The 26999-nt window shown below is 35.6% G+C and overlaps 1 protein-coding gene across 3 annotated transcripts; it reads right to left on the reverse strand.

The window, feature by feature from the left end:
• Nucleotides 1-24806, reverse strand: PDLIM3 (PDZ and LIM domain 3). Of its 3 annotated transcripts, XM_064652698.1 has the most exons (8): nt 24456-24794; nt 18734-18885; nt 17100-17184; nt 10273-10340; nt 6754-7017; nt 3978-4105; nt 2759-2870; nt 1-1937 (listed from the first exon to the last, which is right to left on the reverse strand). In XM_064652698.1, exons 1-8 carry the CDS (start codon nt 24546-24548, stop codon nt 1748-1750), a joined length of 1092 nt encoding a protein of 363 aa, XP_064508768.1. In that variant the 5' UTR covers nt 24549-24794; the 3' UTR covers nt 1-1747. The 3 variants fall into 3 exon arrangements, with proteins under 3 accessions (XP_064508768.1, XP_064508769.1, XP_064508770.1); XM_064652699.1 differs by lacking the exons at nt 6754-7017; nt 10273-10340 and adding an exon at nt 10784-10971 and having other exon boundaries at nt 24456-24806; XM_064652700.1 differs by lacking the exon at nt 6754-7017 and having other exon boundaries at nt 24456-24786.
• Between the last annotated feature and the right edge of the window lie 2193 nt (nt 24807-26999).

Consider the following 26999-nt stretch of genomic DNA (forward strand, 5'->3'; position numbering starts at 1 on the left):
TTTATCATATGTAATAGATTTATTTTTACCTTTAGTTACATACAAAGACAGAAACATTAAACAAACATTTTAAAACACCAATGACATTTTAAGTTTGTAAAAATAGACATTATGTGCACTCTCACTTCCAAAAGGATTTTCATATTTGTGTGCTTTATTAGTGGGAAAATATTAATATTATACATAGCCTCCATGATACCTGAAGAGCAGAATTATGTTTTGTGCCCAAAAATATTTCAGGAACTAACCTTGGAAAGGGTGCAACACTTTTTTGTCTGCTTATGATATACAAATGTAAATAATAAAGTCAGTGACACACTCATTTTTAAAACTTTTAAATTCTGAAATAATACTTTAAGCTATTTTGAAAAGTCTTTGAATATGTGGACGTTATATTTCAATCTTTGGGACTTGTGAATTTTTAAAATAAATTTAAAGTATGGACAGCTTCTTATTTTGATTTCATATTCTACTTACATTTTAAGCTTCTTATATTGTAGAATGGGAAAAGTATATGAAGTTATTTTTTGTTAGTCTTGTAGACTTGATAAAAATTTTGTAGATTATTCTACTTTAAATTGGGTTCAAAATACCCCAATAAATAATTTCTGACTTGTGTTGGTATTATCTGTAAACGCTAAGGTTTGGTTTGCCAGTTAGGTGTGTTTATGTAGCTGGCAGCTACCTGAAAGCAGTGTAGCCCTTGACAAATTCCAGGAATTGATGACAAAAATGTATTCTTTCAGCCTTTTTTTTTCCTTAGGACTTCACTGGTTTTTTTTGTAAGAGATCTTTCCTTTGTATATTTTAATTAACAATTGTTTTTAAAGTTGTCCAAGCTTTGATTTTCCAGCAACAAAGATATTATGATGATGTTTCCTCTTTTTTTTTCTATTATGGAAATTAAAAGATGGAGATGCAAAAATCCAGTATAATTTTCTGCAGAAACGTTTTAAAATTTACTTTCAAACTCAATTTGCAGTGAGTTTCTATTAGAGTGTGGGTTTTTTTTTCCAGAAAACAATGTATGTGTGTTCATGCCTCAGAACAATTTTTTTGCTAAGTTATGTGAAAGATGGTACCATTGCAAATCATTAAGACAACATAGAATTTTTGTTTTGCTTCATACTAACCAGTCTTTATTATACTAGCCATTTTATTATGTGACTTGACATTTATTCTTTATCACAGTTGCTGAATCAGAAAATTAAGGCACTATAACCCCAAATTCAAAGCAAAGTAAGCAAAATCTATCTGGGGTGCACATTAATGCTGGTTGAATAATAGACATGAAGCAGACATGAACAACTGCTTGTTTTGTACTATCCATGTAAAATAGCTGCTTTTTTAATGACCTGTCAAGCCTCTACATTTGCAGACTCTAAGACTTTGATGGTGTTGGTGTTTGCATAGATATTTAATTTATGTTAGAAATAATGTCTTGTTTACAGCACTTATGTATATGTTGTAGCATTCATGTTTCACTTTTTGTATTCCAGGACAGCTGTTTCATTTTATACTTCCTTGACTTATATTGACAACTTCAAAGACAATATTTTAGCAGAATTTTTCTGGTATAATATGCTACTGCTAGCTAATAGGGGCTTCCACCTCCCCCAGAATCCCTCAAGGGAAGGTTTAAAAGATGCTACTTTGGATTTAGTCAGAAGTCCTGACACTTGTACTGCAGTTCTAAGCTGGAAATGGCTTTTTGTGTGCATGCATATAATTGTGTGTTAACCTAAGACTAGCATTTTGGGTAAACGGTGACTGTTTCATATCCCTCTGGTGGCCTCATGCGAGCTCGGGCGTGAGCTTCACAGTACAGTTGGCCCTCCACAAAGAAGTAACCTTTTTGTTTCAGGTTGAGATTGCAGTCAGAGCACACAAAACATTCTGGGTGCCGGTATTTATCACGTGCCTTCACCACTGTTCCTCTGTATGGAAACAACGAAAAGAAAAAAACCTGAATTAATTCATATGAATTTTAAAGTGAGAAGAAACTGAAACAAACTGGTCAAGGGACCATCCCTGCCCATGCCAGGGAGGTTGGAACTAGATGATCTTTAAGGTCCCTTCCAACTCAAACCATTCTATGACTATGATTATGATACAGTATTACACAAAGAATGTTCTATGTATTTATTTTAAGGTTGTTCATCTGATGGTTTTAGAAACTACTATATTATTTAAGTTTGGATGCTGAGTTTGAGTAAGTGACATAAAATGCTGTAGAGTTGATCACATAGTTTATTAGTGCATTGGAAAATTAAGAGTTTAAAGAAACATGTTAGTTTGGTTACAAGACAGAAAGTACATCCTAACCTATCAAAATAGTGACAAAATGAGTTTCAAAACCACATTCCATTCTTTAGTGATAGTGTTCTCTGAGTTCATAATTATCTGTCTTCTTTGCTGAAGTTAGAACTTTCAGGTAGAAATCTCGTATTTTTAAAATAAGTTCACAGAGCTTTCTGGATACTCCCAGTGGATTGGGAGAAGGGTGCTTTGCACTACCAAGAAACTTTTGAGAATTCACAGCATGAGATAACACAGCACAGATAACTGCTAGTTACGTTATGTGTGTGTTAATGGTTGACTTGCAAAAGGTCCTGGGAAATCTCAATTAAAAACTTTGACAGTACATTTTCAAAACTGAAATAATCTGTATCGAAATTGTTGAAGGTATAGGTTAACAATTACAGATTTAGAAATTTCTTGAGCTAGAGATTTCTAAAACTAAAAAGAAAGAACTTACAGAATCCCATTCCCACACTTGTCACACAGTGGCACTTTCTGGACACCAGGCATGGCAGTAGGTGCCTTTGTTACAGGGGCTTTCACACTCCTTGTACCCACAGGGCGCCCATCTGAGAAACAAAACAACCCAGTTATGTATAGGCTGATATAAAAGCGTCTGATGCAGTAAGTACTTTTCCTGTAAATATACTACTGGATGTATTTACAGGCTTTCACTTATATCAACAAACAATGCTGTTTCACTGTAGAACTTTTGTGGGCCACATTCCACCTCTCTGGAATCAGGAAAAGTGTTGTGTAGCCGTAGCCAAAAAGCAAGTACAAAAGAGATCGTATATGCAGTGCTCCCCGTCTCATGGACATCATCTATTTCTCTGGTAGTAGGTCTTGAATATAGCAGGAGAGGGAGGAGGCTTTACATAGCAACATAACAAAATCAACACCTATTGTTAGAAAGCTTCTTATTTATATAAATCACCATACAAAAATAGGAATTATTAGTAGCATGATATGAATACAAAATAATAACAAAATACAAGAGAATGCCAAGCAAAATCCCACAATTATATATATAGACAATTAGACGTATTTATCCCTTCTCTGGTAAATATTGAGACATAAACATTAAAATTGTAAATATTTATCTCTTAGGTTAATTATGGTTTTATTTTACTCTTTATGCTTATCGTAAATATAACAAACTTGCAGTTTTTAGGGATTTTATTTTCAAAATGTCTTCATTTAAAGGAAATATGACTGTAAATTATATTATCCTCTTCAATTTTTATTTAGAATGAAGACAGAATTGGTTTTAGGGGGATTTTAAGAGTTTGTTTTAATTCCTCTTTTCCTGGATGTGGAAGAGAGCGTTTTCTTTCTTGGTGTCATGAATATAAGGAGCTTGTCTCAAAAATCCTCTCATATAAAACTTTTTATCATTCAGTTAAAGTCAACTGTACATTAATGATCTTAAAATATGAGAAAAGATTCTGAAAAAGGTGATTAACACCTCCATTGTATTCACAGAGGAGATTGCTAGCCATTCAAGCAAGGAGGCAAAATAACAGGAGACCTGTGTGATAATTATAAGATACAGAATGATTAAGGCTTTCAGCAATGCTTATATCTCTGATATCTCTCACTTTATTCTTAGATTCCCCCTTCCCACAAACATTTTAAAACTATTTGAACAGGTAGAATATGTCATTATTAACCACCTTCCTCGGAGACTAAATTCTGGAGCACCTTAAAGGAGCCAGATTGGCGCGGCTGACTGGGCTCCTCCTGGTTGGCATGGAGCATCTTGTACACGTCAGACTGAGTCACTGAGTTGGGAGATGGGTCACTGTAGCAAAGGGAGGAAGAGCAGATAAAGCAGTTTAACAAATATAATTTTAAAGCAATAGTTCTACCAGGCATAAGTCTGATTCAGGAAACAAACATAAAGACTGTGTTTCAACAACTACTGAAGGACTTTCTTCCTGGTAACATTGCTTTATATAGCCTCCTTCTTATCTAAAGGAAAAAAATTAAATCAGTGCAATTGTTACAAAAATAAATCTACAAAGTCATGAAAGTATTTCCATAATTACAGTTCTGGCTCTACTGACATTTGGAAATAGGCCATTTAACTTCAAAATAGTTTCATTCCTGTAGTCATCTGCTGTATTACCAGGTGCTCTTTGGTAGGGTAGCCAGAAGTTCCCTTTTCACATCACCTGGCCTCAAGAATGTTGTTAAAATCACAGCTTATACCTTTACATAAGATCAGCCAAAACCTAGGCAGACAAATCTTTTGGGAAGATATGACTTCTAAGTTGGCTCGATCACTAGATAATACAGTGATTATTTTGTTAAGAAAATTGTTATTTATTTAACTTATGGAGATGACAAAAAAGAGAGAAAGAGGTATTGTACAGTAGGAAGCATTGTAAGGTGAATACTGACAAATGGAAGTTCCATTTCTTGATTTAATAAAAATGAGACATGGCTTACTTTAGTAATGACAATTTTATGCTGAAAAGATAAAGTAATTTATTGTCCAAACAATAGTTGATGGTTAAATCTCAAATGACCTGTAAGATGAAGATTTTACTAAGAATACCTCATGTGATTTTAAACTGTGCTGAATGTCTTGAATTGTTCATGATAAATGACATCCTAAGTAGTTGAGAGGAAAGGTAGATGACTCTATGCACTGGCAGGAATTAGACTGAATGTGCGGCATCTGTAAATTTCAAACTACTACTGGGGCTAATTAGGAAGGTCCAAATTTACTTTGATGAAGTCTATTATCTTACTGCTATACACACAAATATTTAAATATTTTGTTTAAATTTCCTTTTGCAACTGACCTTCTACTGTCTGCTAAATCTTAGGTAAGTTGACACTTGAACTAAGCAACTAAGTCCACGAAGAATTAGACTGAGTTTTGCTTTAAATAGTTTATTTGTTTACCAGGGTAGCATCGAAGCTGCCAAATGGCCCAGTAAGAGCAGCAGCAGTTGGGTAGTGACCCCCCTGTTGCTTATGTGAATTGTTTGCATCTTCATCCATCAGTAGATTTCTTTGAGCTGTCTTTAAGCTGTTGAAGAAACTGCTATTTTCTTTTCTTGCCAGATGCTTTTAATGAATAAAAGTAGTTTCGTTTTTACATTTCTTGGCAATGGTTAATTAAACTCTTGAATTGTCTCCTCTTAACTAAAATATTTCTAAACATCAAACAAGTGATAATGCAATTACATACAGAAGGCAAACAATAAAAAAAACGGACACAAATGTGTGAGATTACATTTCTAAATGCGTACATAGTGAAAACCAATCCCACAACAAAAGAGACATTTCAAATGTGTAGAGAGTCAGTTCTCAAACTGTCAGTGTCACAGGCAGTGTGAAATCTGATTACTTTGGGTTTAATCCATTATTTCAGAATAAAAAAGGAGCAAATTTTTCTTTTATTGTTCTCTAATTGTTCTGATTGAGGTTAAATATTCAGGCACTAGAGTAACTTCACTCTGCAAAGACTTCATGAACTATAGTTTTATTTTCATCAGATAGGGTGAACTTAAATACTTCTATATAAATATGGCTTTTTTGGTTAGTAGCAGCCAAATTCTTCGAGGTGTGAAAGAAGGCTCATTGGTGCCAATGATTATTGCTTATTTAAAATATTAGTAACTAGCTTTAGTTTACACCATAAATATTATGAATTATTAACTTAAGTACCATTGTAAAACAGAAAAATAATTTACTATTATGCAAAAGTAAAGATAAAGCAATGTGACTGGTGAATGATCCCTTGGAAAAAATGAAAGTGCCTTAAACCTTGTATTGTATAATCATAATTGTTATCCATATACATAAGGTTCCTACCTGACTTTTAGTCATGCAATGCATAAAATTCGTAAGTCAGACATGGATTAGTAGGCCTAGAGTAAATTCTGTCTCTTTTTGTGTGAGAGCTAGTTGTACTGAATGAGTTGTCCTGAATGAGAATTAAATATCTGGAACACTATAAACATCTACAAGATTTCCTAATCTTCCTAACCTGAAATTAAACAGTTGAAATAAATTTTATTTAATTATATTTTATTACTTATTAATAAGAGAAAATTATTAAATTGTTATCAGATAAGTAATTATAATAGTAATAAACAGTTTTGATTTTTGGAGGAAATCAAAATCTTGATTTGGAGTGGTCAGCCAGCTAATAGTCCAGGTAGTATAATCAGTTTTTATTTATTAGCCACAATTCAAAGATTATTACCTATGAAATATTTATTTGTAAATTCTGAAGGACTCCTTTAATACTTTGGGTTAGAAAATAGAAATTACTAATATTTTAATGAAAATATTGTATGTTTTTAAATAACTTAGTTTCTCTCTAACCCTTTCGCCCTTTTTCATAGAAAGAGTGATATTATTAAACCTTGTGATTTTTGGCATATTTTAAATTTGTATATTCATAAATATGAAAGATACTGCTCTAATTACCTTATGACAGGTGATTCCCCCAGAGCTGTAGAAACTTGGCCTTGCAGTGTTTCCATGATATTGTCATCTGAGTACAACTGCATAGGTGTGTTAAACTGAGCATGTACAATCTTGACACCGGGAAGCTCCATTTCCAAGGGAATGTTAGGGGCCATCTTAGACACTGCTTTCAGCTCTGTGGGGCAGATAGAGCTAACGGTGCTAATTGAAGAGGGGGTACTGCGTCCACTGCCACAGTCCATCCCTGAAGGAGTGCTGCATCCGCTGTGTTAATAGGCACATTACAGAAGAGTGTGCAGTGTGCATTGGATTATAGAGAATAAAGACAAAAGTACAGAAATACAGTGATGTTAACAGGCCTGAAAAGCATAAATGGAACAGACGCAGAAAAGCAAAAGTATAGAAAGCAGAGAAAAGCAAAAGTATGCGTAGTCATTGAAAAGAGTTTTCCTGCAAAAATTATCAATGCCAGTTATAAAGCAGTCCTTGAAATTCTGGCATGCGTGTGTTCTTTAAAGATAGTAAAAATCCATGGATAGATTGAATAATTCAGAACATAATATCACTTTACATTTGTAATGCTAGGTTTTATCGAGAATTAATTAAGCTCCCTAAAATGCTTTGTTCTAGGTGAGTCATTCTTAACATCTATAAAACGGTAGCATACAAAGGTTGTGTGAGTTGTCCATGCAGTGATAGAACAAACACCAGCAGCACTGAAATCCCAGGCACATCATTTCAATTCTATACCTCACAACTATCTTAGTCCACAGCTGAAAAGACTACTATAAATTAGTGTAAAATAATGGGTGTGGCATTTTTTAGATTTCCTTGAATTCTACAATAAGATATTTATTAATATTTTTAAATTAGTTTAATAATTAAAAAAATAATTTGTTAATAATTACAAAGAAGAAGAGATACTAAAGCATCCAGGCTTACTTTTGCTTTTCTAAATCACAGTGTTTCCAGTAAAATGTAAAGTGGTCCTTCACAAGAACAATGGGCATGTATTCAGAGAATTATTTTTTCCTACTTTTGAAGTAGATTTTATAATTAATTTATATATAAAAAATAAGATGTACATTTTTAGAAATATTAATTTTGCTTGACATTACTGAAGTGAAGTTACTGTGCAATTCAACATACCTGGAAAAATATTAGCAAAAAAAATGTGGACATTAGGCCTGAAGTCTTTCTGAGTGTCACTGTTTCATACAGTTCAGTCTTCTTTCCATAGTACCTCAGAGGCTTTGTTTGTTACAGGGTATTTCTTTGCTGTTGCTATGTAACAGCACGTAACCAAGGCTTTTACACAGTCATTGTTTATCATTTATGTGATATTTGGAGCTGTGAGACAATAAATGCTTCAAATACATCCTCCAACCTTCCTATCAGAGTTGTGGTTAGTTTTTCCAAGCTGATGATTCTGTGTAAACCTGGAAGAATGCTCTATTTCCCTGTTTAATAGTACAGTACTCTGCTCAGTAGCTTCTCTCGGGTGGAGAAGACAAACCAAAATTCTGCCTTTGATTCAGAGGGGAATTTGTGCAGGACCACTTTCTTAAAATTTTAAAGGTAAATACACACTTTACTATCGAAGACAAGTCAAAAAAAAGTTTATTCTAGAAATGGTAGGCAAGCCTTAAGGCAAACTGTAATTGTGCATCATCACCTAGCATGAGCCAGCCAAAAAATCCACACAGGGCAACATACAAATTTACAGTATTTTCTTTTAGAAGAATCAGGATCACCTTTAGATCCTACCATAGAGTAAGTTTTGTCAGTGCCGATAGTGTTAATAAATGGAAAGCAGCAGGAAAAGACTAGGAAAACCACAACTCTTGCTATGAGCAGCCAAAGTAATGTTAAACCATGATAAATTATAGGTAAATAATAAATAAAATATAGTTATGTATTAAATGTAATCTCCAGTTAGTTTTGCCAGAATAAAGTCAAAAATTTTGGCCAATGTCCAACCCATTAGTTCAAACCCCAGTCCACAATCAGGTTTTCTTTTAATCAAAGTCCTATTTAGCCTCAGCTATCTGTCCTAAAAGCGTGTTTAGCAGTGGGTATGTATTGAGCCAAACTGATGAAATAGTAGCACCCAAATGTTGTGACAATAAGGTTTCACAGATGTAACACCCTGTGTCAGAGATTCTGCAGTTTGCAAGTGCAGACCTCTCCAGTGCTGACAGACCTTGCCCAACTGCAGTTCTGAAACTTGTTGCATCGCTGTCAGGGTAGTTTTTGCAGTTTATTTTCCTCATCTGACATGCTGGAAAATGGCTGTTTACTTCAGTATTTTCATGTAAAACAGTGTGTAATTGAGGTTTCTGAATTAAGAGATTAGGCTCTTGATACCTTCATTTGAATTTTCATAAATCCAGTAGGCACATGTAAAACCTTTTGGGACCTAGTGGTCCCAAAGTCTGTTTTGGTACAGTCTGTAAGCGCTACCTACAGTGAGAAGCTATGGATGTTTGCTAAGGACTGTTTTGTCCTTGGGAACCTTTTCTCCACTGTGGTGGTGTTCTACATTGATAGTTCTTGTTAGCAGGATGGGACCATCTCCTACAGTCAGGTAACTGAAAAATTTAAGACATCTCTCAAAACGGATGATCAATATGAGATTGCCCTTTGTACACTGGAATCATTTGCCATCCTGTTCTTCTGGTGTAGTTTGTCAGACTTAAATTAGTATAATTAAAATGCGGGCATTATAATTTTTCAGAATTAAAGGTAGAACACTATTTCCACTAGTAAAAACTGCTATTGCTAGCAAGGATAAAGGGTCACATTGCAATATATTGCAGCCCTCATGCCCTTATGAGCTTCCTTGTGCTTTTAGCCACACAGTTTGAATTGGCTTTTCCTCCTCTATATTTAATAATGTAAACAATAGTTGGAAATTTCATCACCAGTTATGACAGAGGATTATTACATCAAAATGATGGATGTAAATGTGTAAGATTTTCTGCATTGGAGTTTTATATGTCTGTGACATCAGTTTTCCTATTTTAGCTCAGCATTAGATTGTTTTCTGGAAAGAGATCTGCTGAAATGCAAATTTAAAATCTCTGAATGGCCTAGATTATAATCTGTATGAGTAGCTATCTTTTGTTTAGCAAGCTAACAAATTATATGTTTTTGCATTTGGACAGAAAAAGTTCACAATGCCAAAGATCTGTAAATATACAATATCTGGTGCTATGCTGTAAACTGAATCAGGTTCATGGATACAGTTATTTCAGACTCTTATCAGTATAACTGAGATGGAAGTGTAGACCCACTTTCTTTTGGAAATAGAAATTTGAATGCTAAGCCTGAGCTCTGTGAGTCAACCATTTCATTTTTTTTTGTCTGTTTGTTTTTAGTTTTGGTATTAGGTTATCTAGTACTATAAGTAAATTTCAAATGTATCTGTATGCTTTATTAATGTCAGTGGTGAGTATCCATCCATTAAAAAAAATAACACCATGCATCAAATCCAGCACAGCACTCAAAGTTTATAACCTGCTTTGGCCTGAGATTATGAAAGGTTTGGGCCGAATATTATGCTTGTGTTCGAAGTAGTTCATATCCTGTAAAGAAAAAAGGGTTAAAATAACTTTCTTTGGCCTACAAATGCTGATTTCTAGTTAAAATGAAGCTAAAAATGTTTTAAAGGTTTAACCATGAAATAGCCGCGTTTCGTTTGTTCATTCCTGGTACTCAAAATGCAAACGCTGTAGTGTTCAGGAACATTCAGAGTAAAGTGCAGTTACAAGAGGGAAGGTCAGAGGGTAGTGTTGCAGCCCAACGTAGAGTCCAAATGCTGGCTACCTGCAAACATTGCTACAACAGAGCTGAATGGATAGTTCTCTGTGTTGGAAAAAATTGTTTTACTGATCACCGTTTTTTAAATTAATGAATAAACTCCTGATTCCCAGAAAAAACAGCAAGAGCTGGACTTTTAAATTGAAAATGGAACAGATAATGAAATACCACAAATGACCATGTATTATAAGTAAATGTTAGTACTCACTTTTGTGATGAGTTAGGAATGAGACCCCTCAGTTGTCCATGAAGCGCGTCTTGAATATTGCCAGATGAATAGAGCCCAATTGGAGAATTATAGGAGGAGCTCACTACCTGTCTTTTGTCATCAATATTTGCTGCTGCAACAAAAGGCTGGGCCCTTCTGTTGTGAGCTGTACCAATAGGCTTGAATTCCTGTACATGATAGGCAGACAAAATACACAGAGCTACAATGCACACCAAAGCTAGTAATGAGTAAAACTGACAACACACGTATTGTTAATCTGCATTTTTTACTTTTGCAACTCTGTTATTTTTTAACTGGTGCAAGCATCCTATATTTTTCCATGAATTTTGTATATGCTACTTAAGCTATATGCATTATTTTCCTGCCTCCGGGCAAACAGAAGACTTAGAATAAATGGGAGGAATGAATATTATAGTGACTTTTCGTATTGTTCTTGAGATTTTTCACTGTTTACATTCTGTCAGAAACATTTCATGGATAGTTAGCTTGACTGCTTTGCTTTAGTGCTAATCTCTAGATTCTGCATTTTCATCACATACTGATAGAGGGATTCCCAAAAGTATGACTTTTATTGTAAGTGTCTTGCCTAGAAAACACATGATTTTAAACACTTCTTTTAACAGAAATAGTCTTGAATGTACCTCAGACTGAGAATGTTTTTCTGAACAAATTTCATCTTTGAAGTGTACTCGTGCATCAAAAATTGTGATGCTGGTATAATTAAAACGTAATGTGAAATCATCATAAATAAGTAAAACCCAGAAATGGATAAATTTGAAATCATTCTTCCTATGTTTGTTTATTTCTGGAGTACTATTTTTTTTTTTTAATTGTTGGCCAGGATAATTTACTTCAGTTGTGGAATCCATAAGGGATAAGATCTGGAAGTAAAATCTCTGATGACCTTTCAGATACTTAAAATCTTCTTCTGTAGTGGTTGGCCAAGAATGATAAAGGCTACCGACTGTGTGAAAATTCACTTATTTGTATTGTGCATATTTAGTACAGTCTCTTTTGAGTCCCTTTCAGCTCAGGTCCACCCCTAAGCCTCAGAAGTAGACTTCGAAAAAGTTAGCCTTGTCATCTGCTAAGAGGTTATTTTCATACTACCTTAGTGGGTGAAGAACATTAGCTGCTGCAGTCTGTCCAGCTGCTGTGGCCCTGATGTCCTGCAGCACTCTTTGGAAACGGTGCTGTGAGAGCACTTGAACTTCCATGCATATGGAATAAAAAGCTTTTGTTACTAACAAATAGGTGTCTACAGCCTGAATTGATATTTTCTGGACCTTGCAATGTTAAGATAGCACAGGTCATTAATACTTCAATTTCCATTTAAATCTCTGCTGGTTCTCTGATTTGGCTTTGGTTTTGAGTGTGATTGTGTACAGCAGTTTCAGAAATATATTTAGGATCAGAATAAGGAAAACTCATGGATATGTAGAATGTGCAACCAGAAAATGCAAACAGTAAAAAGCAGTTTTATTAAATGAAAATGTTTAGCAGCATTGCACTGTAAGAGGCTACTGAAAGCAGCAATCAGATAAATGACCACAAAGATTTTACTGGCAATTCCTTCTTTCTGTCTGATAGAACTGAGTTGCAGTTAACAAAATGTATTAGTAAATGGAAAGAATAGTGTTTAGGATCATGGCTACTTAATGAAAGATATTAATGTCAAAGTATTTAAAATTGATTTAAATCCGTATATGATTCAAAATGAACAAAACCGACTGATAACATTGTAATTTCATCCCCCTTTTTCATTTCCTATTGAGAAATGAATAGAAGATGAGGTACCATAATAGCATATTAACAATGTAACAGTTGTGAAACAAGTATTTGCAGTTAGTCAGACTTACATACTATTTTCTTTATAGCTCATCTAATCACATAAAAGGTCAGTGACAGAACATACAGCAGCAAAAATAGTCCAGCTCTTGTGTTTGCTATATCTCATCGAATCTGCAAAAAGTCCTCTTTTAGTTCAAAAGCTAAATGAGAACTGAAAGTTGTTGAAATTCCTAATCAGGAGTGTTTGAGATTTACGGTACTTAATTTCTTAAATTTTTTTCCAACTGACTGATGTCCTTTTTGCATTGATATAGGTATCAGGAATAGAATTAATGTAGCTCCCAAAGTCTGTAGAAAGGCATCCAACACAGACCATATGATGGCATTCATTGGGGTAATTGCTGTAGCAGAACACAAATGTGTACATTTTGGAGGTATCATGTGGCTAAAACCTTGATCTTTTAAATGCTGTTAAAAAGAGGGGGTAGGTCCTCAAAACTAGCTAGGACAATTATATTGTTTCAAAAGTTGATTTTCAGTGGTAATAGACTATAAAGTTACTTTTTAGAAGAGTGGCTTGTATTTTTCTTAGACTTTTATCTATATGCATAGTGTGTCTCACAGGAATGTATAATGTCCTTCAGGGCCAAAAGTCTAGTCTCACTGAATAAAATGTTCAAAGGCAAAGATAGATGCAAATGAGAAAAGCTCAAATAAAAACAATTCAAGATATTGTGGTAAGGAATATAAAATAATTTTCAATCAGGTTAAAGGGATTGTAACAGAAAACATTTACAGGTCATCATGTTATTTTACATTGACAATATAGGATTTAAAAAATAATTTTATAATTATAAAAATAATTTTATAATTTGCCATTTGTGAAAGATTATCTTTCTAATTATATTCATTGAGAACTGCATGTACTAAGTCACTTTTATACAGAATACAATGTGATTGTATTAGTAATTCTTCAAGTGGTCTGTTATTTCCTATTATTTATCCATCACACTATATGTTGCTCCAGACTAACAAAGTTAATGTGGCTGTTTTTTATGTGGGAACATGTAGCTTTCAAGAGTCACTTTCAGTCAGCCACTTATTGCTGTAAGTTGGAATTGTTGCCTCAGTTTCCTCTTCTAAGGGTTTAAAAATAGTGAGAGCTTTCATTGGGCTCTGACAATTGCCTCTGTCAGTCTCCAAATGACTCTTGGGAGATGTTCAGCATGATACAGAAGTTTGCTACTGTATAAAGGTTCCTTGGTCCATAGCTGTAAGTAGGAACAATTTTTAGTTGTCTATCAGTTTTCACAAAACCATCTCCAAGCATCTGTAGAAAAATTTTCATCCACTGAAGATACAGTAAGTGTTCTTTGGCCAAATAGTTGGCCAAATTGCTGAAAAATTTAAAAGAGGTTTTACACTCATTTTAACTATCTTTCATTAGCCTACAAACAGAAACTAGATACTTATTAAGAATATTGGTTAAGTCTTCATCTGGTTTTGCTATTTAGTTGGCTTATAATGCATTTTAAATGACTGACATCTCTTAACTTTCTTAGTGAATTTTAAAATGTCTATCTGGCAAGAGTTAAAAAGATCTGATTACATTTATAAGATCTATGACCTTTTGAGCAATTTTAATTTTTATAGAAATGGAGGAAATGTAATTCAGTGGTTTTCCATTTCTGTACATCAGTCACAGAATCACAGAATCAACTAGGTTGGATTCAACCTATGACCTTGTCAACTAGACCATGGCACTAAGTGTCACGTCCAGTCTTTTCCTAAACTCCTCTAGGGATGGTGCCTTCACCACCTCCCTGGGCAGCTCATTCCAATGTCCAATCATGCTTTCTGTGAAGAACTTCTTCCTAATGCCCAACATAAATCTCCCCCAGCACAGCTTAAGACCATGTCCTCTTGCCCTATTGCTGGTTGTCTGGGAAAAGAAACCAACCCCCACCCGCCTACAGCCTCCTTACAGGGAGTTGTAGAGAGTGATGAGGTCTCCCCTGAACCTCCTACACTCCAGGCTAAACAATCCCAGCTCCCTCAGCTGCTCCTCATAGGACTTGTGCTCCAGGCCCTTCACTTGTTGCTCTTCTCTGGACCTGCTCCAGCACCTCAACATCCTTCCTAAACTGAAGGGCCCAGAAATGGACACAGTACTCAATATGTGTCTTCACTAGTGCCAAATACAGAGGCAGAATCACTTCCCTGGACCTGTTGGCCACACTGTTCCTGCTACAGGCCAGGATGCCATTGGCCTTCTTGGCAGCCTTGGCACACTGCTGGCTCATGTTCAGTCTGCTGTTGATTAGAACCCCCAGGTCCCTTTCTGCCTGGTCACTCTCCAGCCACTCTGTGCCCAGCCTGTAGCGCTGCAGGGGGTTGTCATGGCCAAAGTGCAGGATGCGGCACTTGGCCTTGTTGAACCTCATCCTGTTGGATTCAGCCCATATATCCAGCCTGTCCAGCTCCCTCTGTAGAGCCCTCCTACCCTCCAGCAGATAGACACTCCCTCCAACTTGGTGTCATCTGCAAATTTGCTAATGTAAGACTCAATCCCCTCATCCAGATCATCAATAAAGATATTAAACAGAACTGGGCCCAACACTGATCCCTGGGGGACACCACTGGTGACCGGCCGCCAACTGGATGCAGCACCGTTCACCACCACTCTCTGGGCCTGGTCCTCCAGCCAGTTCTTAACCCAGCAGAGAGTGCCCCTGTCCAAGCCATGGGCTGCAGCTTTTCCAGGAGTATGTTATGGAGAAGGTGTCAAAGGCTTTGCTCTTACATGACCTAGACAGCACAGGTTATGCAAATATTTGTCATCTGGAATTAAAGAAACTTTGTACTGTTTTCCTTACTGATATACAGTGCTGCTGGGACTCCCGTTGTGACTAAATATGTGATAAAATTTAATTTAAAATTACAGCAATTGTAGAACAAAAGGCTATATTTATTTTTTTTCCACAGGGAGGTCAGAGTGATGGATGCTCTTGGATGGAAGAATTTAATCTAAAATGGAAATCATCCCAGGAATGGTATAGCATATTTGCTTGCAAGCATTTCTACTTGTCTGGTGCGTACTATTTATTAAATATACTCAGTGCTCCTGATTTTTCTAGGAAGGAAAGAGAGATATACTAAAATGAAAAGGCTGGTTTTAATCTAGGAGAAACAGTTTTTCTAATTGCCAAATGGAAACTGCTTTTCAGTAGTCTGCCAAGTAGCACTCAGTGAAATCTTGTGATCTATTTTAAAGTAACTGTCCTTTTTAGGAATGCAGCTTTCATGCAGAGGGATTACTCTTCTGTCATACATGCCTGCATGGTTTTCTCTATAGCTTTTTTAGTGCATTTGTTCCATTGCTATTCATTTAATGTGTATCCTACTATTCCACAAAAATAGGCATTTAAAATAGTTTTGTTTCTTCATTATAGTATCTCCTGCTGCTGAAGAGACTATGTTATTTCTGAATAAGTTTGCTGTATCACTTAATGCAAGTTTTTAGATTGGAAAGAAGAGAGAGAAATGAAACACTGAAATGCCATGTTTGGAAGTGTCTCTGGGAAAACTTTGGATTGGTGGGAGTACTTATTGCACAGGATTTATTGACATGGAGTCTGCACTTACATTTTCTAGGATAACACAGAATAAATACTTTGACATACTTGCTTTGAACCTGGAGTTTTAGGATCAGCAGAATGCTCTTCCCTCCCCCCTCTTGGGAGAACACCAGATGTTCGTGTATGTTAAAAAGGAATGACAAATAAATAAAGGACTAGGTGTAGGCAGTAGCTAGCTAATTAGCTATTAATGGTACAGAGACTCTGACTCATAGTAGCTCTTCTTTTTGAGCTTGAAGAGAGAGGAGGATGTCAATTGAGTGGATTTGCTTTGGTCATATACAAGGATCTAGACTTTGTTGGTCAGAAGTGGTGAATTTGCTTGTACAAGACCTGTACATGGATCTTGTACAGATTCATAAACTTCAGTTCTCTGGTATAGTATAAAAATGTATGGAAATAAAGAGATCCAGCATTAATAGATCTCTCTATTTAACCATTACATCAAATTGAATTATGTGGTCTGATGAGTTCATCTCTTAGGTACTTGGCATTTATTTCTGATTGAAGCATTTCCTCAAATGATGAAGAATCTCTAAAAGAGTTAAAGCAACTTAAACTGTATCAGAATAAAAGAACATATTTTATTTCCATAATAGAATGATGGTGATAAGTACAGTCTTAAAGAAATATGATAATGTATTGTAGATTGTTAATGTTTTGTTTCAGTTATAGCTGAAAAATCAAAAACATTCTGTCAGATATAATGGTGTTCACATATGTCATATTCATGGTGGTCTGTATTAGCTTAAACTGGCAGATAATGGATGAAGTTCTATTCAAAGAATTTTAATGACCACAAGGGAGATAATTTATAATGTAAAATGGCAAATGGAAATGGTTAGGTAACTTTTCACAATTCATACCTGTGGTTCAGCTTCCAAATTTATCTTGAAGGGATGTGCTCTGCCATCTTCTGAAACTTGTGGGGACCATAATTTAGTTCCTGCCCTAGAAAGAGAGAAATGCAGAATTTAAATATTTTGAATTCCTATAGGGTTGTATATGTCCCTATGAAATATAATGCAGCTTGGAAATGTGCAGGTTTTTCTATGCTTTTTTAATGTTTTGACGTAAAAAAACTTTGATGATATGTAATCAATATATATAAAGAGTATTTACTTTTTTAAAAATTATGTATGCTATGAACAATGGGAAGCAAATTGTTAATAGTTTCCAAATACAAAGGGAAAGGGAAAGTACTGCCTTTCTGACCTGAGCTGACCAAACTTTTTAAAATTTTACTTTTTTAATGGTTGATAGAATGAATGTTGGGTCCTCAGAATATTTTGCACAAGTAAGTGAATATGATAGCAATAATCCTAAACCAGGAACTTCAATTTTTTTTTGTGATAACAATATCCATGCAAAGCCTGCTTTTAAATGTAGAAGTGCAATCTAAGTATGCAAAGTATGTGCAAGTGTAAATCAAAGTGGCACAGAAGATTCTTTCAGTCATGTAGGCAGGGATAACAAACACAAAAATACCAGTCACAATTCTGTTTTCACTGACAAAGTGAAATATGGCAACTAATTTTATAGTAGCATAATAGTAATGTTAAATACTAATCTAGTACTGTTTGTTATATATACACTTATCACATCTTGAAAATGGCTTCCCAAGATAGTTGTTAAATGGCATATATCAGTCTGTAACAGAACCTAGAACTAGCTGTGGGAGTTTTTAACCATAGTGTGTGCTCTAGTAATTAGACAATGATCCTTTCAAAAACAACTCCACCTTCTGTAGTTGGAAACAAATATTGTGCTCAGCTGTAATAAAGAGCTGTGCTTCCTTGAAGGCCTCAGGTCAATCAGGGCCATCCTAATTTGGAGAGAGCTGAAAGAGTGTGCTAAATGATTCTGATAAAAGGCTGAGCAAACTCAGCTGGAGATGTGAAGCTGCAGGTTGTTTCTCTTCCTGGCTCTAGCTGAGAGAAATGAACACAAAAGTTTCTGGACTCCTGCAGTTTAGGTAGGAGAGTGTTTCTTAGTTTTGTTTTGAATGTTGATTTGCGAATCCTGTATCTGGCTTAATATGTTGTGACCAAAAGGATTTGCTTTAAACTTGCTCTTTTGTCACCCTTTACGAATGCCTGACGTGATGTTTTCCCTAACTGGGAGGATATACTAGCAACTTTGTGCTTGGGAGCAGGAGGCAATGATAAGCACCTGCAGCTGAGGAAATATTGGAGTAGAGTGGTCACTGAACAAGTGACAGCTAGATGCTTACTGATGGTTCACATAGGATTTATGGAGTCAGCAGAGTCATGTGGCAAGTAACCTGAGAGAAACAATTTTTTTTGTACCTATGAAGATGAGTTCTGGGGAGTCTTGCTTGGCCTGGAGCTTGTGGGGTGGGTCTGGTTGCTTGTAATTTTAAAGACATAATGAAATTCTTCAAACTATTTTAAATAGTTACACCATATAATAATTGTAATGTATAATCAGTTGGTTGAATAGTATATTCTTTCAGAAATAAGCAGACATGTACACATACCTCTCTATTTTCAAACAAAGCTGATGTGTAGCTGCTTTAATTCTCTCCTGGGCATCATTATGTGTCATGTTCTCTGTGCCTAGACCATCAATAGCTATAATAACATCACCAGGGCACAGGTTGGCAGCTGAAGCCTTGCTTCCAGGTGTAATCTGAAAAGACCAAAATGTAACTGCTTAATCACCAGGCATGCCTGAAAATTGATAGAGAAAATAAACTTCACCATGCTTCCCTATTTTCTGTTGGATGAGGAAGGCAGGAAGTGGGCCTGTAAACAACTATATGATTGCCTACAAAGAAAGTGAATTCTTAATTTTGCCAGACCCTCTGTAGTTCTTTTGAAAGATCATCAAATAAATGTTTTATTTATCATAACTTCAAATTAGATGGAAATTATCTTTACACTTCTGCATAAGTTTCCACTCTGACTTCTGTAGTTACTGTAGGTCATCTTTGAATCTTCTTTCTTAACTGCCATATATAACTTGCTTGAAAAAAAGTTATATTTTCCCCTTAACACCACTAGCAGAAGAAAAGAGCCGTTAAGAAATTGTGTTACTTAATGTTCATGGGTATGACGTGCCACTGGACTGAATAATATAGAAAGCAATGTTTAAGACAAGTACAGCAGTTCACGGTTTCTGTTAGCCTGGCCTTTCATGTTGTATTGCCAAATAATCAGAAATATGCTAATAATACTAAAATAATATTTTTCTCTTTATTCATGTCTAATTCAGACCCTGAACTCCTTAAAGTGCTTATCTTTCAGTCCCATTGCATTTAAGTAACAGTGTCCCTGATCCTCCAGGGTGATCCATGTGGTGCAATTCATATCTTATGTAAATGTACCACCATTCGTAGAAATAGCCCTCAGCTTATCTTTCTATGCTTGCCTTTTTTTTTAATCTACTTGATAATCTTCTGCATGACTGTTAAAATAGTTGAAATGCAACATAATTTTGCTTTAAAATAACTCTTGTAGAGAGGCTATGACCTTAGACATTACTGAAGCTTGTTCTAGAATTGCAGGTCTCTATGTACAAAAGGGGACTTCTCATACCACCACAACACTTACACATACCACATACACAGCAGGTCTTAGGTCACTGAGTGGGATTTAGGTCCCTTAGTTGTGTATTGCCATTTTAGGTGACTTTTGATTATCTAGACAACAACATGAAATTAATGGATGTAGCATGTAACTCTTCTGAAATAGCAGAACAAAGGGGACAGACCGATTCATCCAAAGTAACATTAGTTGCTTATTTGTAAGTAAATGAATCCCAGTGTGAAGGACAAAAATGTCAACATAGTGTGACTTACGAGAGCAGTTCTTTTATCTGTGGCACATATTAAGTAAAAAAGCTATTGGAGAGAATTTTTCTCACTGTAGGATCTGCTACAGCAAAAGCAAGTGTTATCTCGATTATTAAAAGTGATTAAGGAGGACTGGAAAACATGCTGTGGAGACATTCTGTAGTTCTGGTGTTTCACAATTTTCCAGGAAATGAGGAGATTAAGCTGCCCAGTGTACCTCCAGCATGTTCTGAACCCCAGCTTTGGTGAAGCTGGCAGACTTGTCTCTGAAGGTGACAGTACTATCAACGTAAAAGCCAAGTAGAAACATTCTTTTTGATGAGAGTTTGCTTTGTGGGCTTTTTTTCTGCATTCCAGCACGTAAACTTATTTTTGATGTCACTGTAACAAACTGCAATGCATATGTTATTATCAAGTCAAGGCAGACTTTCCAAATAGGTATTTGTGGCCAGCTGGAAGCTTTTCCACCCTCACCCTTCAAAAGAATGGACTAATATATTGTGGGCTTAACAAAGTGTTAAGGTGCCTGAATAATCTGTTTGAATATGAATCAAGGAAGTTGCTTATAAATTCTAAGTCTGAAATCTCCAAAATTGTCTGTTTCTCAAACTTCAACAGCTGTAAGTGTAAATGAACGGCATCGGGACCCCTTACATCACTGTAATAAGGCAGGGGATTTAGAAGAATGATCATGCTTCTCCTTTACACTGGGAATTGTTCCTGACTTTGCTTGGCATGTTGTGAAAATGTCTGCAATGACAAACTGCAGCGGAATTCCTAGTGTTCCAATGTGACTGTTGATGCTCTAATACCCAAAATGGGCAAACCCAGCCATTCTTGGTTCCCTCTCAAGGGTAAGGTAACTTGTATAAACCTTATATAGGTTACTCAGTAGATTATGCTTTTTACATGTCACAACAAATCATCTGCTGTATCTGTGACACACTGCAGCAATGTACTGAGATAATGATCCTGCCTTATAAAGCAGCATATCTGTAACAGCTGTGCTGCTAGTAGGACCTAACCTACTCTGCGTTGATGGTAAATCCCCTGGATCTTATAAGTTGTCACTAGCTGCATATATACCATTTATATGTTTGAATGGGATTGCCAGTTGGTGGGAGCAAGGAGGAGAAGGGCCAGGAGTCTGTATTTCCTATTATTTGGCTGAATTGTGTCTCTTGGGCCTTAACACCTTGATGGGGGTGCTGAGCATTACCTGCCCAAGACTGCTTGCGTGCAGAGCTACCTGCCCTCATATAATCTTTTCCCTCATCTGATCTTCCCGGGTTTGGCAGAAAGAGCCAGTGTTCTGCTGCTAGAATTGAGCAGGAGGAATATGGCTGGGTGTCACTCAATATGTTGAGGGGGGGAAATCTTGACTGTTGCTCATAGGGAAGCGGGACTGACAAAAGTACAGTGGCCTACATTTTATAGAAAGAGGCCGTGTTATTCATTGCAAGATTCCACCATATCATGGGTATAATATTGATATTGTGGGTACCTCAATAATGTAAGTGTTATTAAGGGCTTATTAGTTACATATTAAGTGTGTGTTGTGAACACTTAGAATTGTGTTATGACTAGTGTTTGTTGCTTGCTCACCTGGGCAGGTGAGGTAGATTCTACTGTTGCTTTGGGAAAATTTTTGTCTTGCTCTTCAGGACATGCCTGTATGGCATGCCTGTTACTCCTGTATCTTAGGTAGCTTGGATTTGGATATATATAAGGATATGTGTTGATCACTCAGATGTTGTCACAGACTATTTAACCACATATGGGTCAATGTCTCCTACGAAACTGAAGACAACCTTTCTGCATCTGATAATAGATTTGCAAAGCTTATCAGGTTACAGCATCATAAATTTTCAGGCTTTGTGTTTTCTGAAGAGAGCTATGAATGTCTGCAGAGCGAATAAATATAAAATTGAGTTAATATGAATACTAGCATTGTGATTGGTAAAGGTCTATATTAAAATAGAACTTAAATCTCGAGTTGATAATATTTCACCATTCCCTCCAAACTTTAAAAGTCTCAGTTGTTCTTGCAATGCTTTATGCAATAGAACTTAAATTCTAGGATTGCATTCCTCTAAATGCTTAACCCAAAATTTTACATTATTCTGGTTAGAATAAACCAAAACTATTCAGTTTGATTAAGCTAAGGTTTTGATCAGTTTCAATAATGCAATTTCTTTGCATCTGTGCAAAGTTCCAAGTATTTCAATAAATGTTTCCACTATTCTTAGTTCATTTGTTGTTTCTGACCATAATAGAATTTAAATATGTCTATTATAGTCCCCTCTTGTTCTTTCTCTTTTCAGGTGATCATGGTCTGTGGTTTTTGCATTTGCTTGAAACAGTCAAATTTGCAGATGAGCTATTGAGGTGACATCTGTTCTTTAGACAGGTGGATAGTCTCTTATGTTGTCTGTCTCTCTTGACAAGTCCTGCTAAAAGCTTTCCTTGTTGAACAAGGACTATAGCCAACCAAACATAACACCTGTCCAATTATTTTATTCAAAATGTATTTGAAAATAATTTCTATTTATTGTTTAATGGCAAATATTTTTAATTGTTTTTCTTGTCAGGACAGTTAAGCCAAACGTGAACAGGTTGCTGGTGATATCTTTTACAAACAGAACACTTATGCCCCAAGAAGCAAGACTTACGAATCTTATGAAATGTTCTCTATTTCTTAAGGGGTATTGTATGAATACTTATTTAGGCACTCTTTTAAATGTATGCTGTGGCAACAAAAATATTAATTTTAAACAATTCTACCATGGATATACTTGAATTTGAGCTAAGTAAACTTAACCATGTCGGTTTTTTCCTATGCATAATTTCATTGTTCTACTTGAAATGTGATTTTGAACATTTCTGTAGTATGCCAGAAACCAATGGCTTTTGTCTTGTAAGGCATTTGGTAGGTATGAGTCAACTGCAAAGTAATTTATTCCTTAAAAAGTGACATTTATAGTAACATCCTTTGTTATTGCAGTTTTAAACTTCATTGTACTTAATCTAAACACAAAGAAAATACAAACCAGACACAGCTAAAATATTTTTCATTGGAGATAATGGAAACTATTTTTCTTTTAGAGGACCATAAAAGGCAATGAAGGCCTCAAAACATTCAGAGATTTTTTTTTATTAATCAATGTTTTTATCTCCTTTTTCTCCAAAGGCTTTGCTATGTCCTATGACATGTAACTACATTCAGTCAAATATAATAGCATTCTGATTTACTTCTGTTCAAAATACATAAAATGTTTTATGCTTTAACTTAATTTAATCATTTATTCCAGATTTATAAATTTTTACTAGTTAATATGTGAGAAGTTGATCCTTAAACTTTCTACAGACTATTGTTTGGAAGCATTTTTACTGCAAGGCATCACCAGTAGTATCCATCCATCTTCAAGGTTCTTGACGCTTGCTCAATACCAGGCATAGTGTATATAGTGAGTCATAGTGCAGGGATTTATTTAAAAAAAAAAAAAAAAGCAATTTGGATGCTCGTGGAACACATACTTGGTGTGTCTAAGGTCCTGAAAAGCAGCAAAAATATAGGGAGAACTAATTCTGGTCTGATGTGCACTGAACACAATTTTCAAAACTATCAAAATATGTATCCTGTCTTTTGAGTAGATCCATGTCTGTAGATGCAGGGCAGCTGACAGTGTGTTGTATACTACATTCATTGAGTAACTAGTTTCTTAAATTTGAGATATTAGTTAATATATTGAAATCCATGAAAAAAATGAAGGATCAGATTCTTGCTCTTAACTGGGGGGGAGTGAGAGAGGTAGGTAAACTTTCATTTTCTAAATATGACAGAAAACACCAAATAACTACCTCTTTCATATTCAGGACTGGACAACTTCCTCATAATTCACTGATTTAATGTTTATGGGAGTGAAAAGCTTCACATATGTAAAAACAGGTGCTGTTGCCTTTGCTGGCAATAATCAGAACTTGATTTAATTAGATAAGAGTCAGATTAATTTGCAAAGCACAAACTTCCAGACATGAGGAGCTGCTGCCAAGCAGCCTTCACCTCCAGTGATCTGAAAGGCTAGTCGTGAAAAGGATAAAAGTGAGGTCTTGTCTTTAAACAGCTTTGAATGCCTGGGAAATCATGCCAACCTTTTTCTGCTGCCAAGGCACTTGAATTTAATTTTTGAGGCATAAGTAGAAGTGCAGTTAAAGTATCTTAGGCGAATTACAGAAGCCTGTCACACAAAACTTGTAAAAACTGTTAGCATTTCAGCTGGCTCTCTTCAGAATTAGCAGCCACTCGTTAATCTACTCACAGTTTTGTCTGAACTCCAGAAAAGGGCAAAAATCTACAGCAACTATTAAATGGAATTAATAGAAAGGAAATGGAAAGAGTACATACCCTGGTTATGATTAAGGGTTGATTAAAATCTATTCCTCCCGAGAGCCTGAATCCCCAGGGTGACGGTCCTTGGAGAATAACGTTTTGTGGCATTGTGGACAGTTTTTTCTTGGTTAGTCTTCTTTTTTCCTTAGGTCTTTGTGAGGAGCCGAGCTGTAGGAGGAAGGTTGCTGTCAGCAGAGCACCTGCGTACAGGGCAGCCGACCTTTTATACCTCTTAAGAAGTTTTACTCATTCCAAAGCTGTGGGCACTGCACTTTATCCCTTCGGATGACGTCAGCCAGTCCCTCTGCTTCTCCACCCACAGAGGGGAGTATCACACTCAGACAAATAAAGTTTGAGTGCTGGAAAGTTTACAACAAATACATCAGCTTTATCTGCTGTTTCAACGTCCTCCTCAGCCAGACAATCAGTAAGCTTCAGGATGCAGAGTCTTTCTGGTTTCTTAAAGCTACCCTATTGCTCATTTGATATCATGCTGATTACGTTGCTGGTGCTTGATTCAGCCATGCAATGCAGTGCTTTGACTTTGTACGTGACTCTGTTTCATGTAAACAGAAATTCTGATAAGGAAATTTCCCTTTCAAAGTCTTGTTTTACATCTTCTTTGTAATGTAATAGTTTGTTGCACTAAAAAGTCCTTCCAGCCCTCCAGCTGCATTTTTTTAGATAGTCACTTGAGACCATGGCATGCACCAGTCCTAATGCCTTGAAAAATCTGGACTGATGTCATGCATATTTCTCATACTGAGGAAGAGAAATGCAGTATTAGGTGATGATGTCTTTTTTTGCTTTAGAGAAATGTTAGCTTTTTAAGGTAGTTGTCCTTTACTTGTGGCTTGCTAGTAGATAGTAGTGTTCATCATGGGTTTTTGTAATTGTGTTCTTGTCCAGAATATTTCAAAGACCTTCTCTATTTTCAGTGTATTATTTCATTTCCGGATTAGAACAAAACCAATGGTAGTGACTATTCCAAAGTAAACTATCAGAAAGGATATCTGTGTCACAAAAAGTTTGCAGTGTGACAGTCGTCGTCAGCTTGTGGGGGTACAGCCTGCATTAGGAATGTGAAGGCAGATAGGCACATTTAAAGAAAGAAGGCAGGTGTTTAGGTCAGTGGTATCTCAGTCTCGGTAGCTCAAATATTTTTGTATATTTTGAAGTTCAGGAAAAAAATCCACTAATTCCTTGTGAGTACTGTATAAACTCTGGTATGTCCTAACATGTTTTGAGATTGGTTCAGTATATGCCTTCAATATATTGACACTATGCGGTTTATCCTGATGGATTACATTGTGTGTGTTCAAGGTCAGAATTTATTACCAAGTAGTACTTCAGTTTCTTTTCTCCTCCTCCTTGATAACTGTTTCAAGTGAAAATCCCTCTTATATTTGCTACTCCTTTTTTTATTCCTCTTTTGCTAGTAAATCCTGTAATGTGTTTTGATTTGTAGCTGGGAATGAAGAACATATTAGATGTTTTCATTTAAAGAGTTCTTTTGTGTGTAATTTGCATTTTCTTTTTCTTTGAGTATTGGCAATTTCAAATAGTCAATCCTGCAATGCACTTCAGTAGAAAATGATTGGAAATGTAAGAATTTCAGTATCAGGTCAAACTCAGATCATAATCAGGCTCTGAGTTTCCAGTGTCAAAAATTATAATTGTATAATAACTTGTTCACTGCAAAGATTCCTTTCAAGTTCCCATGATTAAGTTATTGATTTATTTCTTAATATGCAGACTTTTTTTTTTTTTTTTTTTTTAATTTTTATTTTAAGAAACTCAAGTTTGGGGTTGCTTAAGTGTCTGTAAAGTTTGTTCATGTTTCTTTACTATACTGAGATTTGCTCATATGTCCCTTTTAAACTTCTTAGATTCATGTAAGAGGAGGACATGTTTAACCTTTTTCTGGACAGGTGATTGCTCTTAATTTCAGTGGAAATAGTACGCATATATGAAACTGAGCTCTTGCTCAATTTCTTTTTTTTCCCCCCTGCCTGGTTTAATGGAAGGGTGACTTGCTCTCCAAGGTGCTGTTGCTCTGGAGAGCAATTGTTAGATCTTGTTTTATTTATGTTTCACAGATTCAGTTTTTTTTTTTTCCTTTCTTTTTAGAATTACCGAGGGGAAGAAAAATAAAAGATTTGAAAGGCGATACTGAATTGATGCTTCTGATATAGGGCTGTTTCCTACTTTCTTTTCAGTGACTGCCTTTAAGAAAGTCCCTTTACCCATTTACATAGTATGTGTACATTTTTTTTGGTTTATCTACCTAGAGCACTTCTGTTCTTTCATATTGTACCAAAATGATCAGCTGAGCTGGACTGAAGCCAGAGTCTTTTATCCGCTTAAAAGCATATTCCTTTCAGTAAAATAAAAGCTATTTTCTTTTCTTCTGCCTGGTTTTAGGGCATCATATCTTCTTTCATAATAGTTGTAGGTATGAAAATAGATTTTTTGTAAATATGTAGCAGTGTGACATTTTTCTTTTCCTTTTTTTTTTTTTGTGTGCCATTGAAACTTCCATATAAGAAAACAAGTATT

This window comes from Pseudopipra pipra, chromosome 4 (genome assembly GCF_036250125.1).
Source record: "Pseudopipra pipra isolate bDixPip1 chromosome 4, bDixPip1.hap1, whole genome shotgun sequence".
NCBI classification, from domain to species: Eukaryota; Metazoa; Chordata; class Aves; order Passeriformes; family Pipridae; genus Pseudopipra; species Pseudopipra pipra.